This window comes from Cibotium barometz, chromosome 26 (assembly GCF_041138505.1).
Source record: "Cibotium barometz isolate CiBa-2024 chromosome 26, ASM4113850v1, whole genome shotgun sequence".
Classification (NCBI taxonomy): Eukaryota; Viridiplantae; Streptophyta; class Polypodiopsida; order Cyatheales; family Cibotiaceae; genus Cibotium; species Cibotium barometz.
The window spans coordinates 52,796,876-52,816,350 of NC_141071.1; the positions used below are offsets into that span (position 1 = coordinate 52,796,876).

Sequence of the window (19,475 nt, forward strand, 5' to 3'; positions counted from 1 at the left end):
ATAAAGTGATTGGTCTCCACTGTCGCAATTGCAGCTTGTCAACCCCCTTTAGGAAGGAGACAAATCAAACTGGATGTCATGCTCTGTGGCAGGATGCATCCTGCCAGAGTAGAAAATCCTCTGAGGCCAAAAGACGAGGGTTCTCCAGCCACTCCCAAAAGGAGAGAAAGAAGGCTTGAAAGAGACCATCCACTCCTAAACAAGTGTGCACTTTGTGATACAAAAGCAGCTACCAACTCCATTTTTGTGAAAGGGGCCATCAAACGCCTACCCATCTCATCTGTGACCACCCTGGGAGTGCAACTCCAGACTCACTGTCTAGCGAATTCGACCTCTGGAGAATGTGCCTCAGCAGAGGACAAGGTAGAGTAGAACTCAGTGGCCACCTCCAAAACCTCATCTGGGTTTGTAGTAATTTTTTATTCTCCGTATCTATTGTTCTTAGTCTTGTTTTGTGAAGATTGTGTTGTATTTGTTAACACACAGTCTGTAATTTCTTATATGGTCTAAGCAATAGGAAACACAGCCGCAAGGGCTTGACTGCCACCGTTTGGTGAAGGAAAGTTGGATTGCACCAACTGCACCCTTTGGATGTTCAAATCGAAGACAATTTTGTCTTCGTACGAGTTGTGGGAGACTATTATTGGGGTTGATGTGATGGTGGTTGCAACACTGGATCCATGTGATTCAACACAAACAATTCTGTCGGACCTAGCTCTTTTTTGGCATGGAGGAGGATAAGGGATGCAGATACTCTTGTGTGCCATCGTCAGCAGTGACAGTGACTTTGTTATGACACTGATTTAACATGTCTCGATTCAAAACCTTGAGAGCCATCTTGCCTTGGAGCAGTTCAAGGAAGGAGAAACAACATAGATTTTCATCACAAGATCAAGGATCTATGTGATCAGATGGTGGCAATTGGGATTGTGATGGCAAGCAATGAGCTAGCATGGAAGTGCTTGAGGAAGTTGCTCCCAAGGTTTGATGGTCCAGCAACTTGATGACCACTTACTCAGGAAAGGAATCCGCTTCTTTCTTTTGAGGATTTTTTTGCAATACTACTTGAGGAAGGGTTGCGGCTAAAGTTGAGAAATGTAGGTGATGCAGCTTTCTCTGCAGCAGCAAGGAAAGGTAAGGGGAAGGACTCCAGTAATCCTCTTCTTTAAAGAAAAAGAGGAAGAAGAAAGTGAAATGCTTCTACCATGACAAGCCTGGCCACATCCAGAAGAATTACAAGAAAAGGCAAGCAGATAAGAAGAATGCTTCTACTGTGACAAGCCTGACCACATCCAGAAGGATTGCAGGAAAAGTTAAGCAGATAAGATGAATGGCTGAGTGAAGCCCACCAAGGAGGGAGGTAATGGTGTCGAAGTTGAGCTAGAGCTATTTGTGGCAATAGAGGAGATCTGTGCAAGGGCACACCATCCTTTCTGCCATAGAGCTGATCATGCCCTTCAGTACCGCTCCATAAATCTTGGCCATTGTGTGGCCAATCATGATAGTCTTGTAATTACTTGGGTTCGTGGTGTCTCTTGCTTTGTGGATAGGGACGCTGGTGTTGGTGGTTGCAGAGGGGTGGAAGCCTTTATGAAGTGCTTTGTTAAAAAGACTTGCAAGAATGGGAGTGAAACTTTTTAAGAGCCTTAGTGACATTGAGAGCATCAAAGAGGTAACATGATGTGGGCTGAGGAATGTGTCATAAATTGGTCTGGCACATCATACAACTGTCGTGCATAGGTTTCCCAGAGGCCAGCGTTCGTGTGATAGTTGTGGGGGTTCTTTTTTCCTCAAGAATGCGGCAAGCTCTTGAGTTATCCTCTCTCAAAAAGAATTGGTACAACTCCTGTTCTTGTTCAGCGAGAAACACTCGCTTCTTTCGATGAGCGAGTCTAGAGAGGATGCATTGCATCTCACGTGCTGAAATCAGCCCATGTTCTTTCTCGTGTAAGAGGCGGAGCCTGGTGTTTTTGAATTCTTCATCATACCACCCATTTTGGGGCTCGGAACCCAATGGCAAACTTGTTGAGAACATGTGTGGTACAGGGAAAGATGGCATTGGCGGAATCATGGATGATGGAGAAGAGTTGGGATGTGGTGGTGGAGACAGGGATAAAGTTAGGGCTGAGATGTGGCTGGAGAGGTGGTCCTCATAAATGTGGTCAAGATAATGATGGAAATGGATGCGGGTGAAGCTAAGGGAGAGCATGAGATTGTGAAGGAGAGGTATATGTGGTCGGCTAATAGGGGGGGAGGGGGATGGTAAAGTCTAGGATATGTGGTATGAGAGCAGGAGGCCTAAAAGTAAAACATACGAGTTGAGCCTCATGTAAAGGGAGGGTTCATATGGTGGTAAAACAATTGGATAAGGATGTACTGGCCGTTGACATAACCTTGGGAAATCAAACCATCCTCATGGGATCTTCATTGAGCTGGGCAGAATCTATTGTTTCATCATTGACAAGATCGTTAGGGTGTCTTCAAAAAATCACGTGTCATTGAGTAGTTCTTCATCGATTTTTCCATTAGAATGTGTTGTTTGCTTTGTAAGCGTTCAAGATGAGTTATAATTTTGAACCAATATTTTGTGTGTGACATGTGTAGAGAGCTTTTGGGCTCACTGTGCTAGCGTGAGTCATGTGAAACGACTTCCGCCTTTGGTGTAATATCACCATTAGCCACTACATGTCATAATGGGTCCAATACCAACAAGGGTTTGGATGGAGCCCATGACCCCAGTCAAACCTTCTTGACCATGTTGAGTCAGAGCTGCAGAGTCTAGGAGATAGTGGAATTTGGGGAAGCATCCCAAAAGAGGGTGTTGGAATTTATCTGAGATTTGCATATTCAGGGGAGGCAAGGGTTCTCCTGAAGTGTATGTATTTGTGTGTGGTTCATTGGTTCAAAGGGTACTATGAGAGTGATGAAATGTAAAAAGTTGTAGTAGTTGTTGGCATTTTCGGGTCATATGTTGTGTGCATTGCACATGGAATGTGTGGACCACATTTTTCGTGGTCACATGTATTACACTTGGTTGCATGGACGTTGTGTTGATGCAAAAAACTCAACTGGATCGTATAAACTTTGATGTACTTTGGCTCTTGAATCAGTGAGAATGATTATGAATATTTGTCTTCATTAGGTTGCCATTGTTAAGCTTATCGTTATTAAGTTTAGATATCATAATCTTGTTATTATGAATTGCTTTAATCCACCCTAGATGAGCAAGATTTTAAGAAGATAGTCCTTCACATTCACTCTTCACCTTTTCTACCTCTGATTCATTGCTTTTCTTGCTGGCATGAACAAACTTTTTTTTTTTCTCTCTTCTTTGGGTCCCAAGTATGCACAAGTATAAAAAAGATCAAATCAGCACAGATTGTTGTTCCCTTGTTAGAGTGCAAGCATATATTTGTTAATTTTTATGTGTATGAAGAAGCTGTGAGCGCTTTTAAGTGGTGTGTAAAGTTCGTGATGGCAATGTTGATGTAGTAAAGGTTTGTAGGAAATAGCACCAATGTTTTGGAGGATTTAACAATTTCTTTCTATGAAAGCACCAAGATCACAGCAGTGAGTGTAGAGAACATCGAAAAGCTTTTAAAGACATCTATGATTGTGTATCTGGATTCTGAATTTGGTGATGAATTGCTCTTTAAGTTGACAATTTTATGACACTGTGTGTGCAGGCTGTTACTGCTTGCTTTATTTCTTGCACTTTCAATGGTAATATCTAGGTCCTTTGTGCCTCGGTTCTTGAAGTTGATGATGCGACTTTCATCTCAGCAGGCATGATATCAATTCCTCTCAGGTGTATTTTTGCATTGTTTTTATTCCTTTTTACAATAGCCTCGTGTTACTTGTTTGGGATATCCTGGCAATGGTATGTGGTATTCACATTTTTCAACACAAGGTTTATTATTTGTCTGTGTTTTTACGGGAATGAAAAGGTAGCTTTGACTGATGAATTGCTAACTTGTTGGTGCAAGCTGAATTTTTTTTCACAGTTGGAGGGCACACTTCAAAATTATTGCTTAACTAAAACTTTTTCCCTTCAACATGTGATTTTACTAATCATGTGTTGATCCTTTTTGATCATGCAGACAAATGAATTGTATCAGCTAGCTGCAGTGGCATTCTGCCTAGTTGTAGCTTGGGTAGGTTTTCTGCAAAATTTCATGTTGTTATCACGAGTGCATTGACTGCAAAGAAAGGAGTGGCCTAAGCAGGATGCGCCAAATCTGCATTAGTGTCCTAATCATCAGCAAATACCTATTGTCTATATATCTATGATTAATGGGTTCTCTTTTTTGGAAACAAATTTGGATAGGGGTGCCAAGAAACGGGCGCATCTTGTTGCTGTTTTCTAGATGCATTGACGTAGTTATTGCATTTTGGAAATTTAAGCTTTTCTTTGTGTCACAGTGCAGTGATAAGTTGGGCTTGAGCCTTGAGCTCGGCTCATTTGTAGCTGGTGTCATGATTTCAACAACAGATTTTGCAGAGCATACACTTCAGCAAGTAAGTTATCCATGTCAAGCTACATAATTGCAGGCTATCAGAAAAAAGAGAGGACATTGTCTCTCTTAGGCATTAAGTAATCAATGCAGGGAGTGGGAATCAAGTCTGTATACATTAATCACGCGATTTCTAGGTATGATTCCCAAAGTCAGAGAATCATGCTATTTATAGGTTCTATTTGTGCCCAACGTTTCAATGACTGATTATTTTTGTAGAGGAAGGTTTCTGAGTCAGCTTGATAGTTTTTCACATGTTCTGATCCCCAGAAGGAGCAGGATTTTGGGAGGGTTATTGTTATCAATCTAATCAGCGTATAGCACAAGCATTAACAGTTTGGAGGATGTAGGTTTATCACAGCCGTGAATGTGGAGTGAATGGGTCATATTGGGCAGGAGACAGATTTTGAAGTGAAGAGTGGGCGTGGCAGTCTAGGAAGAAGGGTTGAAAATATAACCATCCATGGCATGCAATCAGAGGTTCCACAGGCATTTGTGGAATGGGAAGATGTATTTTATGAAAGTGTCCAAATTTTTATGTGCATGTGTAGTGACTACTCATGGTTACAAGATGTAGAATGAAGTCCCACTGACAATGAGTTCTCTTGCCGTAGAAGTGAAAAAGTGTGCTCTATTCGTGCTCAGGTGGTCTGTACAAAGCATCCACTGGAACTTTTTCTAGCTCTGCAGGCACCTGGCCGGATGAAGGCTCCCTAGCATCCCAATGTGGGAGTTAGGAAGCGCCCTCCTTTTCGATAGCAGTTAATCCGGCGTTTTTTCCCTCTTTTGCATCGGTCATAGTTACCATGCTGCACATACAAGAGATATTGTCCCATGGTGTATAAATCGGAGAGAGCTTTACAGCTAGCCCTCCTTAAAAGGCAACAGGGCTGCTCCAGCCAAAAGGCTCTTTGTAGCTGCCAAGGCTGCACATGGTAGTTCACTTACAAGTGAGCTTACTGGTATCTTAAACATAGCAGTGTTAGTACAAGCCACTGGTGGAGTGTGTATTTATGCTTACCAAAAAGGAAAGTTTCATTTTAGAACTTTTTCCCCTATCAGAAAAACATGACTATTTTTGATGTTTGATGTATCTCCTTGATTGGACAGGTGGAACCAATTCGTAATCTCTTTGCAGCACTTTTCCTCTCGAGTATTGGGATGCTCATCAATGTGCAGTTCTTACTCAGCCACATGGACATATTACTGGCGTCTGTGATTCTTGTGATCATTGCAAAGACTGTCGTTGTTACTCTTGTAGTAAGAGTGTTCGGCTACAGCATCAAGAACTCATTTCTTGTAAGTCATGCTATTTTATGGTTAGGTCTTGAGAAATGTGCCTACAGAGAATATGATTTTGGATGTTTGAATCATAAAGTTATACATATGACTGGAGATGAGAAATACTGGTAGGGGGATTATCAGACGATTATGGTGGTTTGGCTTTGGGCCTTAGGTATTTGGAGTACGGACTTTATCCTTAAGATGAAGGTCAATTATATATGCCTGCAACTGGTTTAGGGTTTAGGGTAGAACCAGAAATGTTGAATTGTGAAAGACATCACTTTTCTACAAAATGACTTCAGGTTGTTTGTGATCTAGGAATTGTTGTTTCGGTATTGAAACTATTGGCAGATTTGAAAGGGAAGAAACCTTGTTTTCCGATCAAATGGTTGTGAAGTGCCCAATGGATAAGCCGAGCGAGTGCGATGACTGATGTTACAGCGAGCTCTTGCTGTGTGAACTCCTCTACAGTCATCCCTTCGCCATGTTTTTACATGTTGCTTGCTCTGCCTTTTGTTTTCTACTTCTGATTACCAACTCCAGTGGACAAATGCATAGAACTGTGCCACTGTGTGAATGCTATGCTGTAAGTACACTGGGCCGCCCTCCTTGGATTATTTTATTTTTATTACCAAAAAGGGAAATTCGTAAACCAAGCATCACGTTTATCCGGGGAATTCTCTGCTCGACTTCCAAGCTATTTTTAACAAGTGCAAATATCGGGCAACCTGCCCAATGGGTTCTTCAAAATTCTCATTGCCCGGCAACTTGCCGGTAGGTTCTAGTCGACACAATCCTGGCTACGCAGCCTGCCTATCAATCTAGGAGATCCTAAACTATTCAACCAGCAGCCTAAGGCTGAATAGCTCAAATTGCAAAGGCACCCAAACTTGTTGACACTATGAACACATGCCGGGAAGATTGTAGAAGCTTGTGAATATGTGTGCAGCCCACGGGCAAACTTCCACTTGGATACTCATTCATACATTCTCTTTCAGCCTGGTTTTACCCTGTACTTCTCCGTTTACCTCCAGATGACCTCTCTTATAGGCGTCGAGAGTGCCATACAACCGTGCCTGTGCTGTTCTTGGTTGCCCATATTGCTTTGAAGGCTGTCTTCTCTGTTTTGTATGAACCAAAATTGCTACATGGGCTGTATATGAAGCTGCCTGCACCAGTTGGAGCTGATTAGAGGCTGGGAGTTCGTTTGTAGGTTTACTGATTTGTGCTTGGACAATATACAATCTTCATGGTATGAGTATTCATTTCCATGAATAAAGCTGATTACTTGTTGATTAATTTGTTTACAGTTGGATTGCTAAGCAACAAGAAGAACCCAAACCAAAAGAGTCTTGTCGTGGGATCTCTGTCCCCCAAAATTGACTTGAGCACTCCATGACGCTTAATTACCTTCTGAGGCAACCCTAGGTTCCACTGCTCACCAACCGGCACAAGCGATCTTCCGACTTCTCAGAGAGAGGAAGACGCGAGCCCACCTAGCCAAGCTCGAGCAGGCCCACCTAGCCAAGCTCGAGCAGGAACTATACCAGCTCTATTCTTGGGACAGGACTGCAAGGAGGCTTGGAGGATCTTCCAGGACCACCACCCACCGACTCCGATAATGTCAACATTAAGATTTTGACCTCATGTTCAGCTTTTTATGGTCTTTCTGATAGGCAAGAAATGATCTTGCTTGCTAAACCTGTCCACATGCTGTGTGTATGAGGCAATTCTATGGTGAAATCCATGGCAATGCTTTCCCATGGTTGGTCCAAAACTGGCAAAGGCTGAAGTAAACTAGGAGCGTTTTGCCTATCAAATTTCACCTTTTGACAGGTGACACATACATGTACATAAGCCTCTATGTCTCATCTCATGCTTGGCCAAAAGAAATACCTCTCAATCATTTGGGGGGTAGGCAATATTGCTATGTGTCTGTAAAGGGAAGAGCATGACATTCATCCAAAAAACTTTTTTGCCTCATGTTTGAAACAACACATAGGCAGTTATCATTCATGTGATAGCCATCTTTCACCACATAAGAGGCTTGTGCATGACCAGCCATCAAACCAACCCATATATGTCTTTCCTCTCCCCATTTTCGTTTTATTCTCTGCTCATCTCCTCTCTCTTTTCTTACGATTTCTTATTTACATCTCCAATTTCCTACTCTTGACATAAGGTTGCTTGCTTTTCTTTGTATTTTCTACAAGTTGTGCGAATGTTTACATAATTATTATTGAATTACAAAATTGAAAACCTTAAAATACTTTTTGTTACTACAGAATTTTAGCTTGAAAAATGAGTGGCCTTGGTTGTACTGGTGTGTTTAACAGGTTGGCATGTCTCTGGCCCAGATTGGGGAGTTTGCTTTTGTTCTCCTTAGCCGTGCTTCAAACATGCATTTGGTGGAGGTAATTTTGGTTTTGCAACATGATTGTTGTATCCGTTTCCACTTAAAATAGTATTTCCGATACCAAGGAATGAATGCTTGGCTAACAATTAGAGAGGGAACTTTCAGAAATCTGCCTTTGCTTGTCTCTTTGGTTTTGTTGTTTTGTGTATTGTTAGTTTTGTCTCTTATGCAAGAAGTGAAGCATATTTTTCATGAAGAACAAGGAATGCTTGGCTAACTATTAGAGAGGGAACATTGAGAAAGCTGCCTGTGCTTGTCTTTCTGGTTTTGTTGTTTAATGTGTTGTCAGTTTTGTCTCTGTATAAAAGAAGTTAGGCATATATTCTTCTGGAATTTCACGAAGACCACTGAAACACAGGCAGCTAACTATTAGAGAGGGAACATTGAGAAAGCTGCCTGTGCTTGTCTTTCTGGTTTTGTTGTTTAATGTGTTGTCAGTTTTGTCTCCGTATAAAAGAAGTTAGGCATATATTCTTCTGGAATTTCACGAAGACCACTGAAAGTGTTGCCTCCTCTCCTTGGGCAAGCAGAAAAATGATCCAGCCCAAGTATCATGATTCATGAAGGAGACGGGGAAAGATTGCTGCAGCTTAAGACTGATAGCTCTTTGCAAAGACCTTGAAATACTCCCAAGTCAGTGAAGGGCTGATTTGTCTGATAAAGCTTGTGTCTCTTTTGTTAAAGAGGATAAGATCTTATGGTAAAGATAGAAGGCATTTAACCTGTTTCTGAGAGCTCTTAAACAGCATCAGCTGTATCGCAGAGTGCATGCAACTTTGAATTTCATTTGCGAACATTAGGTAAAGACTTTCGTATTTTATAGCATTGGTGGTCGCTTGGCCATCATTGAATACTTACTCTTGGGTGTTGATGACATGAGTGGGGCTGTCATAGCACGTAGTCTACGCTATGCATGATGGAGTCGATGATTTGAAGCTTTGTGCGTAGATTTCCGTGGAGCCAAGATTGCACTTTGGAATTTTTTAAGTTCGGGAACGTGGACTTTCCATTGGTATATCTTTCTGCCATATTGAACTGCAGATTACGTGTTAAGTCCTTGTCCAAGTTGCAGCCACCTGATTTATATGAATTCACTCTCCAAAGCAATAAAACTGTGCACGCACTTCTGCGCTCTATAGTGCATAGTTGCCAGGCGTTTCATGAAGCGTGTTTCATAAACGTTTCATTCATTTTCTAGAAGTTTCAAAAACGTTTCATACAAAAAGGGGGGGTACAGGCCTCAAAATTTATATACAGGTTTATAATATGTTAAAAATATGTTGCCTTCCTTGCAAAACAATATTAAACATGCATCATTTACACATTAAAACTTGTTTACACGCTATAACTAAACAATCTAGGTGACCCAGTTAGAGTGGGCACCCAACTGAGTCACTGACCAATTGGCATAAATAAACTGGCAACATCAAGAATCAAGATCTGGATTTCATCATCAATAATGGCAACTACTCAATAATGGCACTCAAAGTGATCACAAAAAGTTTGAATCCTGAGCTGATACAAAAAAAGTAAACTAAAGTCTGAAATACACAAAGTAAAGCATGCTAAAGCCTGATAGATGCAATCATGCATGAATGATGACAAATAGTAAACTAGAGGAGCTTGATAGCCCCAAAGACTAGAGTCCTCAATATGGAGTGCGGGCACTACCAACTGGGCACTCAATCCTCAACATCCTCGATGTCCTCATCAATAGTCTCCTCGGTAGACTCAATGTCACTCTTAGAAGAGGATGATGCTGGCTCAGCTACCACACTCGTCCAGCTGCTACACTAGTACTAGCACCTCCTGATAATGCTACTGTAGATGCTCGTGTGCCATGAGCAGGTGCCATCAACTCCTTATACAACATGGCATATATGTCGCGCTCCTCATGAGGAATCTTTGGGACATCTTTCATCTTCTCAATGTCGATTTTACCGACATTGACCTAACGAGGCTCTATTGGATTGCCCGACTGCTCAATATGGCGGAGATTGCAATGGCAATACACCAACCGCTCCAAGTGAGCAGTAGACAACTTGGTCCTCTTCTTTGTATGGAAGAGGGCCCATGTGCTCCAATTCTCTTAGCAGGACCCGAACTGCAATCCTGTGAGAGGACTCGAATGAGGAGGCGTTTCTGCCATTAAAATACTTAAACTTTGTAAGTATAGGGTACTAAAGTCTTAAGTATAATCATCATTGATCAATGTATTATGTAAATAACAGACTTGTCTTTTAGAGTTGTACTCACCAAGTGAGGGCTATTGATCCCACACTTCTCCCACCATGAGACTGGCTGAAGCTGTCTCTCTCGTATGCATGCAGTCTGTCTCTCTCGTATGCATGCAGTCTGTCTACCAAATGCGTGGCTGGCATTCCGATACACTAGCCGCTCATCCTCCAAGCATCTCATGAGCTCCACGTCTCCTCTTGTCCATTTCTGAATGTAATCTTGCCATCCGTCTTCCAACTCTTCATTAATATACTGGGCCTCACTATGCCGGAGAGGGTGCAATATGTGGGCAACCGCGTGGATTGGTCTATGGAACCAATCCCACCGGTCATTCCAAACTCGTCGAATGTCCTCAACCCTAAAAAGTAGCCATGAATGATCAAAGCTATTAGCTCACTCCTACAGGCTACGATAGATCATAGTATGATACAACTTACAAGTTACAACAAGAAGGCAACTAGTTGGAAGTTCAGTACCTCTCATTTGTCAAGAGAGTGCCTCGGTTAAGAGCCTCTCCAATCCGGTCCATGAACTCGTACAAGAGTCCAAGAGTGTTGCCCTCCATGTCAGTGATGCGAAGAACACTATAGATTGGTTGAAGAGCTCGCCAATCTTCTTGCATCACTCTGCCTGCACATGGAGTCCATACAATCTGCAAGAACTCATCCTCTAGCATCCGTCCCACAGAGACAATTGCTACCATTATCAGTGACCACTTGCACTAAGTTTTGTGGGCTTATCTCCATGATAGCCTTGTGGGGTGTGACCATATAAATGCTCCTGTCACCACTGTCGCAGGCATAGATGCATCAATGGCACTTCCTTGCAAGAGGACACCAAAATATTGTACACATTCCTCTTGCGTATATCTGACCACTGTTACATAACAATATGCAACCATACTTGCTCCAAGTGGCTTTTAATGGCTCCATCTCCACTTCCACTGCTTGCTGCTCTCTTCTGAGCTCTTTAGTGCGTAAGGTCTCATAGGAGGGTCCCTCCCACTCACATCCAATGCGGCTGATTGCCCTTATGGCCTTTTTCCATCGTGGTGTGCGCACAATGTGAAAAGACAAAGCACATTGGATGAAAAGCCTAGTGAGTTCCCTAGTTGCTGTGGGAGTGGAACTACCAGCACCCCCAAATCTTGCTTGGCTCTGTGCACCTTCCTCTGAACCCAACCGTGTTCTCTTTGATGCCTCACATGTATCCTCACTAGCCTCAATATCCTCAAGTACAGGCCCACAACTGCGTCCTGCCAGTTGTTGTCTTTTCCATTCTTGTAGCTTGGCTTTGATGTTTGCAGGCACAAGTTTGCATGCACCAATGTCTTCCCCGGTTAAACCTGTGAAATGGGCCTTAACACGGATTATGGACCCTCGTGAGCAAACCCCGCAAAAATTGCATTTTCACTTTTGTGTGCCTGAACCACCATATTTAGATACCGGAGTGACATGGACCCACATGGCATCCTTAGTGCAAGGCATCTTGACAAAAGCAGGGCTGGATTGGCACCGTGGCATGAAAACCCCCGAATTCCAAAATCTGTGTTTTTTACAAAATCGAAGAAAAAAAGCACAAATTAGCACAACCAACCTGAGAGTTGGCGAGCACGGAACCTTGGAAGTGCGGGAGGTTGTGCAAGGCAAGAGCTCCTTCAATCAAAATTTCCTAGTTGCTTGTAGACGTTTTTTCAAAAAACGTGCTCTCTGGATAGAAAACGTTGAAAAACGTAGGTTTTCCCAAGCAGCATGAAAGAAATGCGTTTCATTCATATGGAATGAAACGTGTTTCATTTCAACACTGCTATAGTGCTAGCCTTGATGATGCCCTTCATCTCAAGAAAAGTGATAGAAACTCAGTTTGATAGTTTATCTACGCAGATTTGTCACTACGGCGACACATTTTCATGCGTGAACCTACACCTACACTTGGGTGCTAATGATGTGGGGGGGATTTCATAGCATTGTGTCTGTGCTATGCATGATGATTTGAAGCTTTGTGAGTAGACTCTAATGGAATCGAGATTGTACTTTGGTTTTTGTTAAGTTTGGAAAATGACTTTCTATTGGTATAGCATTGAATATCCATATGTACCTTTTCTTCCATGGGCTAGAGATTAGAAGAGGCTGATTTATGTACTATGTAAAGGTGATCTGGGGGCATAAATATTAGCTGCCAATTTTTTTAAAAGAAATTAGTAGTCTTCCTGGTATAGAAGGGGGATTTGGCATCACTAGTAAGGACATTCAAAGCATAGGATGCAAAATTTATTGATCTTCCCTCACAATGCCATATCCATTGTTCTCTAAAGGCCTTAACCCTGACGCTCTTCCCCAACGAGTCTTCCAGTATTGTGGGCGCTTGTGCATGAACATATGATTTCTCTAATCAGGCGATTTGTGCTCCTTTCTAAACGGGTTCAATGGCATCCAGCATGGGGGGGGGGGGGGGGGGTGGGGGGGGTCATTCCCTGTATAGACGAGCAGCTTTGAATCAGTCTGGTTTACAACAATGCTTCTTCCTAGTTTAAAATGCTGTGTTTGCTTGCTCCTGCAGAATAAGCTGTACTTGTTGTTGCTGGGAACAACAGCACTTAGCCTGGTAAGCTGTGCTTTCCTTTTTTTTCTCTGTATAGAAAAAAGTGTCCTGGATGAAAGTCTTGATTGGTGATATTTTTTTGGATTGCAGGTAACAACCCCCCTGCTTTTCAAATTCATTCCCATCATCATCCACCTTGGTATTCTGATGGGCTGGTTCTCCTCCGACTCCACCTCGACTGAGGTAAAAACAGTTGGGCGAATATCTGTGTAGATGAAGGGTGGAAATGCTATTTGCGTTTTAGCCTGAACTAGATGCTGCTTTGCAGGTTTTTATTAAAGGGGAGAATCATCATTCTGGCAGCGGCCAGCAATTGATTGTTTCAGTCCAGGGCTCTCAAAGATGATGAGCTCTTTAAAAATCTCAATGGAGAGTTCTTCTTTCTGCAGGCGTGCTCTTCCTATTCTGTTGCAGGTGCATCCAAAGCAGGGGCATGATTGAATCCAATGAGACTAGCCAAAGAGGGTGTGCACACCAGCAGGGTAACCACCTTGCTGGATGACGCTGGATGAAAGAGATCTGGTCCCACAATGGGTAATGTGCTAAAGAGATGTTAGGCTCTCCCGAGTTTTAATGGCTGTAGCTTTATAGGAATTTTGGCCTTAATGATTCATCTGATGCAATGAGTATCAAACCATGGTGCCAGACGGAATTCTTTCATTTGTCCGTAGTCTTCAACCTCTGAGCGGTCTTTCATTTGCAGGAAATACATTGCTGAGTGCAGTTATACTGTTTTGTATGCATGTTTTTCTGGATACAATCATTGCCTAGATTTTGAGTGCAAGAGAAGATGCAGAACTTTGATCAGCCATTGCAATAGATCAACTCACTGATGTGTACCTTTGTCCAATCATGTAACATCTGAGTCATCAATTGTTTGAAAGCAAAGAGACTTTACAAAGCAAGAAACTGATAGTAGGCTAGCTCTTTTTTTAATCCCAAGAAAGTGATAGTAGGCTAGCTCTTAGAATTGTTGCATTGCATAGATTCTAATTTATCATGTGACGTGATTCTGACAAGTTTTTTCATCATCATAGCTAAATCAGCACCACCAGAATGTTGCAATTGTGTCAGATATGCTTAAAGCCTCTTTGAAGATTGAAAACCCAATGTTATTGACCTTCTTTCGATCTAAGAAGGTGGTCAAGGTGCTACAATTGCTGGTGCAGTATAAAGCTGTCCACCATGGTCTTTAATGAGTGTGATTAGGGGGTGTAATACGTATGGTATTTGTTTCTTGTTAGCTTTGCATAGGGTCACTAGCTGGGATGCGATTATATTATAGAGGTGGTGCTTCGATAAGGTATGGAGCTGTCTGGTAGGTCTTAGGGGGTGTAATACGTATGGTATTTGTTTCTTGTTAGCTTTGCATAGGGTCACTAGCTGGGATGCGATTATATTATAGAGGTGGTGCTTCGATAAGGTATGGAGCTGTCTGGTAGGTCTACCTGCTTCTCCCTTTTCTTGTGTCATGAAGGAGACGTTGGCTCGGCTAACTGCAGTGTGCACTAGTTTGAAGGTTTTTTTTTTTTTTTTTTTTTGGGTGGGTTCCTGTTGCAAGCGCTTTCCTAACAAGGAATGCTCTGAAGTCTATGGCAGATCCTTTTGCTCTTCCGCAGGTTCTCCTGCGGGAAGAGTGCGCTGTAAGAAATTGCCTTGTGAAAAAGCAGCACGTCCTCTGTGAATGGCAAATGTTCTGAATGCAGTGTAAGAGCATCATGGACGAAATGACTTTGGGTTTAGTGCCACGTGGCCTTTAGTATTGAAGTTACAAGATAACGGGGGTGACAAAAGAAGTTGGTTCATCTCAAAGTAATACCTTACTAGTATTCAAAGTGGCCGCCACCATTGAAATCTTCACCATGAAGATTTGACAGATTGATTTTGCTATGGCGTAAAGTGCTACAAATGAACTCTATTTGATCATGACCTCATAAACCCCTTTAAAACCTTGCAATTTTCTTAGATAGTTTGCAATTCTCCCTTTTGGTTTAGTTTGTGATGTTTTGTGTGGAGTAGTGGAAGTAAACTTTACCACTGAAGACCACGAGTCATATACCATGCATTTTTTGACCTGAAGACAGGAGCTGTCCACCCATTGGATCCGAGAAAATCATATGCTTTGTGGAGTTGGTAGACACCATGTTTTTCCTTCTAGAGTTGATGCCACTATAATGTTCATAGAGGAATCCGGGTTTACAAACATAATGTTTGCTAGAGAAGGGCAGCGTTGCAAGAATGGAGAGAAGGGCAGTGTTGCTAGATTTGGGTGTCGTGTGATGGGATTACAAAAACACTAGTGGGGCAAGGTGTGGGTCTTTTGTCTCATTAGATTGGGCTTTCCCCATGGGTCTAGAGGAGTTGTGTGTTTGAGAGACAAGACTCACAAAGGATAGAACAAATATATATTTCCCTATTGTTGGGACGTAAAGCTTATGTTAGTGTGTTTGTCTTCATAGGAAGATGAAGACATTCTTCTTTGGGATTTGACCCACGAATACTCTACTTTTACATTAGCATATGCTTTGAGTCCCAACAGTAGAGAAATATATCTTTGTTCTATCCTTGTGAGTCTAAAGACTTGTAAGGACACACCTACTCGTGTCCCATAAAGATTTTTCTATCATTCAATTTATACATGTAAGTGAAACATTTGGAAACGACGAGACCACAATCCCCAAGGTAATTATCCTTTTTCTCTAGCGCTCTTAGCCACTTGGGAATAGTCGTAAGTTCTAGAATTGGCTCTTTTTGTAGCCACTTGAGAATAGTCATAGGTTTTGTCAAGATCATCGAGATGATCATAGGTTTGGTCAAGGTCTTTGGGATGATCTAAGGTTCCTTCATAGGTTCTATGATTGGTTTTGTACTTGACCACTTTCTTAAGGATAGAGGTTCTAGTTTAGCCTCTAGCTCTTGATTTTATTTCATTTACTCCCTCTCAGTGAAAGAGGACTCAGTGACATGTAAACATTGGCCTTCAAAAGGTTATCATAATATTTTCTCTAAGGTGATTGGTATGATGACCTCAGCACATCCCTTGGTGGTGCTAACCCACCTATTTAAGTGAGTGTGAATATCACTCAAGGGACAAAGTAGGCTTCACAAGACTTCTTGTCCTCTCAGAAGTCCAAATCCTCCCAATAAGTTCTCTTTTGAAATAAAATTCTTAAGTTTCACACACACAAGAGTAGACAAGCACACACAAAAGAGAGATAGATGGTTGAATTTTCTTCTTTTATCACTTATCGACAACCATAACATAAAGATAAGAGTACATATATAAGGAAAAGTATTCTAGTACTAAAATATACAAGGTCCATAGTGCCATAACTCTAGTAAAGCAAAATGGCTATCATATAGCCTATAAACCACTAGTGACATATCAACCATAATATCACCAACTATGCTAAGGGCATAAGTGCAAAGGTTTCATCTTGGCATGTCGACCATATTCATCCAGCCATATCTACACTACTTGAGCTCTATATTTTAACGCTCACTCTCAAGCTCAACTCCGTATCCTACACTAAGTAAGCTTCTAAACTACAAAGCTTCTATGTACACAATTTCTTTTGTTGTAGATGTTAGCCATCTAATCCTTTGGATGACATAAGCTAAATTCACATCACCTACTAGAACCTTATCCTTCTCATAAAGTCATAATGCACTGTGTCCTAGTATGATACATTGGTTTTTGGCTAATGTTAAAAGAAATGATGAGAGATTGATCACAAGGAGATGAAGTGTAAAACAACTATGATTGAATACGCTAACACAAGCTATCATCAATGTGCTCAAAACATGAACAAGGTACACAAGCATAAATAGATGAGACTCAAGAGTAATGGAATGTGCTCAAGAAATCAACCCATTAAACATATTCATAAACAAATGCTAATGATGTGCTAATAAAAAGTATTTTCACAAAGGATCACTTAGTATATTAAGCACTATAAGCAAGTACGCAAAGTATGCACTCTACTCTCTCCACATAGCTAGTGAATGAGTAGAAGAGCTTGTTTATATTGACTCATGAGAGAAGATACCTAGAGGCACATTAGTATGCACTCTACTCTCTCCACATAGTTAGTGAATGAGTAGGAGAGCTTGTTTATATAGACTCAGGAGGAGGCGCCTAGAGGCCTAGAATCACTCCACCTCTCCTAAGATCTCTCACTTGACTTACCTAAAAGGTGATGGCTAGAACCAAGGAGTCACCTACTTGACTCACACACAAGAATAAAGTAAAATAAGGGTCTTTTAACCTTAGACCACTTTTTCTAATGTTTATGCATGGGTAGTGTTACATGTACATTATGTGTGCTATGTTATATACACATTATGTGTGCATATACTAGGAGGCTAACCCACATTAGGCTTGTGAGCATGGGAGCATGGGAACAAGCTCTAGTGGAGCATGGGTTAGGACTAACCCTAAGGGTTAAGGTTAGGGTCAGGCATCCAAGGGTCACACATGGAAAATGGAAAGTCAAGAGTCACTTGAGGGCCCTCCTATATAATAGGGGCGGCATGGGACACACTCAAGGGAGCTTGGAGGCTTGGAGGCTTATGCTATGGTCTCTTGTGTAGAGGTCCATATCTACTCATTTACCATTTCACACTATAGCTACATGCCATTGGATTGGAGTTATACCTCTTGATGGTATAGGACATCAAGGTAGAGGTATGATGTATTTCATTTATAATTCATGTGTGCATCCTTTGGGCTCGGGGGTGGTTGCGTGGTTGAGTTTATATCTGATTTATGCATGTTTATGCATAACAATTATCTAGAGAGATCTTAGGGTTTTAACAGTGGTATCAGAGCAATCTCTATTTAATTGTTGTTGATTTTTTAAGTAAATTTAATATTTACTAATAAAAATATTATTTTGTTGATTTGTGTTGATGAATTACACGTGGATCATCGATATGGTGATTGGAACGTGTGTTACTACAATTCAATGGACGAATCGACGTTGCGGAGAAATTTTGAGTTTAATGCTATTTTTTTTTATTTTTTATGGTTAAAATCAAGCATTAATGGAAATGTTTACAAAAATACCACATATTTTATGGTGGATATTTTTGGTAGAATGGATTCCCTGAATTTCTAGAGTCTTTAGAAAATTTTTCTAAATTTTTTGAGCATTTTTATGATTAAAAATGTATTTTTATACATTTTTGCGGGTTTTTTTTCGCGAGAATGCGATCAAATTTTTGCCAATTTCTACTGAAATTCAATAGGGGACAGCGTGTTGATGCATGAGATGCTCTCCCGTGTGCGTGGGACTCTCTCCGCCTCTCAAATCTGTTTTTTTTCTTCTTTTTTTCGTGAGGAATTCTCTTAAAAATGATTTTTTAAACATTAATCATAATTAATGTTAATTATGATTAAGTATTATTTAATTAAAAAACTTTAATCAATGATTAAAGTTAATTTGTGATTAACAGAGGGGAGGAGAAAGAGAATGGAAGGGAGAAGGAGAGGAAAGAGGGGAGTATTTTTTTTAAACTCCCTATCTCTCTCCTTTGCACGCAGACACCGGGGGGGAGGGGGAGCTGCAGCCCGCCGGCGAAAAAAATCGCCCCCCCTTAGAAAAATCAAATCCAAAGAAAAGCTTAATTAAAGCTTTTTTATTTTTATTTTTTTTAAAAATAAGTTTTTTATTATTAAAAAAGCTTTTGAAATCTTTTTCAAAAAAAGCTTGAAAAATAGTGAGAAATTACGAGATTTGAGGAAAAAATCTCTGAAAATTTTCTAAAAATTTCTTCTTGAAAATTTTTGGCTTTTTATCTTCCAGAAAACCTTTGGCTTTTCGTTTTCTTGAAACCTTTTGGCTTTCCGAATTCCGGAAAAACTTTTGACCTTCCGTATTCCGGAAACTTTTGACCTTTCACATTTCGATTTTTTTTTTGTCTTTTCATTTTCCCAAAACTTTTGGCTTTCCGTATTCCGAGAAAACCGTTGGAATTCCGAAATTTTTTGACCGTTCGTATTCTAAATGCGTTCGAGGTAATTTAAAAATTTTAAAAAATTCTTAAAAATTAGTGAAAAATTAGACAAAGGTTATTTTAAATTTTGAAAAAATGTGGGGTTGGTGTTTGACATGTGGTGTGTCCATTCGAGCATCCGTGACCATTCAAATTTCTTTAAAAATATATTTTTGATCCAAAAAATTAGAAAAATTCATTAAAATTATAAATTTTCATTGGATTTGAGAATTATCGGGCGGAATTGAAAATTTTGTGAACGATGGGATTCTCAAGAAAAATTAAAAATTTTCTAGGTATTATTTTTAGAAATCCTAAAAATTGATATTTTGAAAATATCAATGGTATTTTGGTAAAATTAATTGCTAAAAATTTTCTGGAAAAATATAGGTTTGGAATGCCATAAGATAGGTTTGGTGGAATTC

The 19,475-nt window shown here is 40.8% G+C and overlaps 1 protein-coding gene across 3 annotated transcripts in view; it reads left to right on the top strand.

Annotated features, from left to right (window-relative positions):
- The window catches only part of LOC147624083 (K(+) efflux antiporter 4-like), a 94,762-nt gene extending 80,794 nt beyond the window's left edge, over positions 1–13,968 (top strand). Inside the window, exons 13-20 of one of the 3 annotated variants that reach the window (XR_015269256.1) lie at positions 3,687–3,786; positions 4,101–4,154; positions 4,423–4,518; positions 5,625–5,813; positions 8,135–9,226; positions 13,012–13,056; positions 13,144–13,236; positions 13,322–13,954. Coding sequence is in view for 2 of the 3 variants with exons in the window: in XM_086820743.1 (XP_086676869.1) it covers positions 3,687–3,786; positions 4,101–4,154; positions 4,423–4,518; positions 5,625–5,813; positions 8,135–8,212; positions 13,012–13,056; positions 13,144–13,236; positions 13,322–13,399 (733 nt within the window). In the remaining variant the exon portion in view is untranslated. Of the gene's footprint in view, positions 1–3,686; positions 3,787–4,100; positions 4,155–4,422; positions 4,519–5,624; positions 5,814–8,134; positions 9,227–13,011; positions 13,057–13,143; positions 13,237–13,321 lie in introns of all 3 variants that reach the window. The other 2 variants (XM_086820743.1, XM_086820744.1) reach the window with 2 other exon arrangements.
- Positions 13,969–19,475: the final 5,507 nt, after the last annotated feature.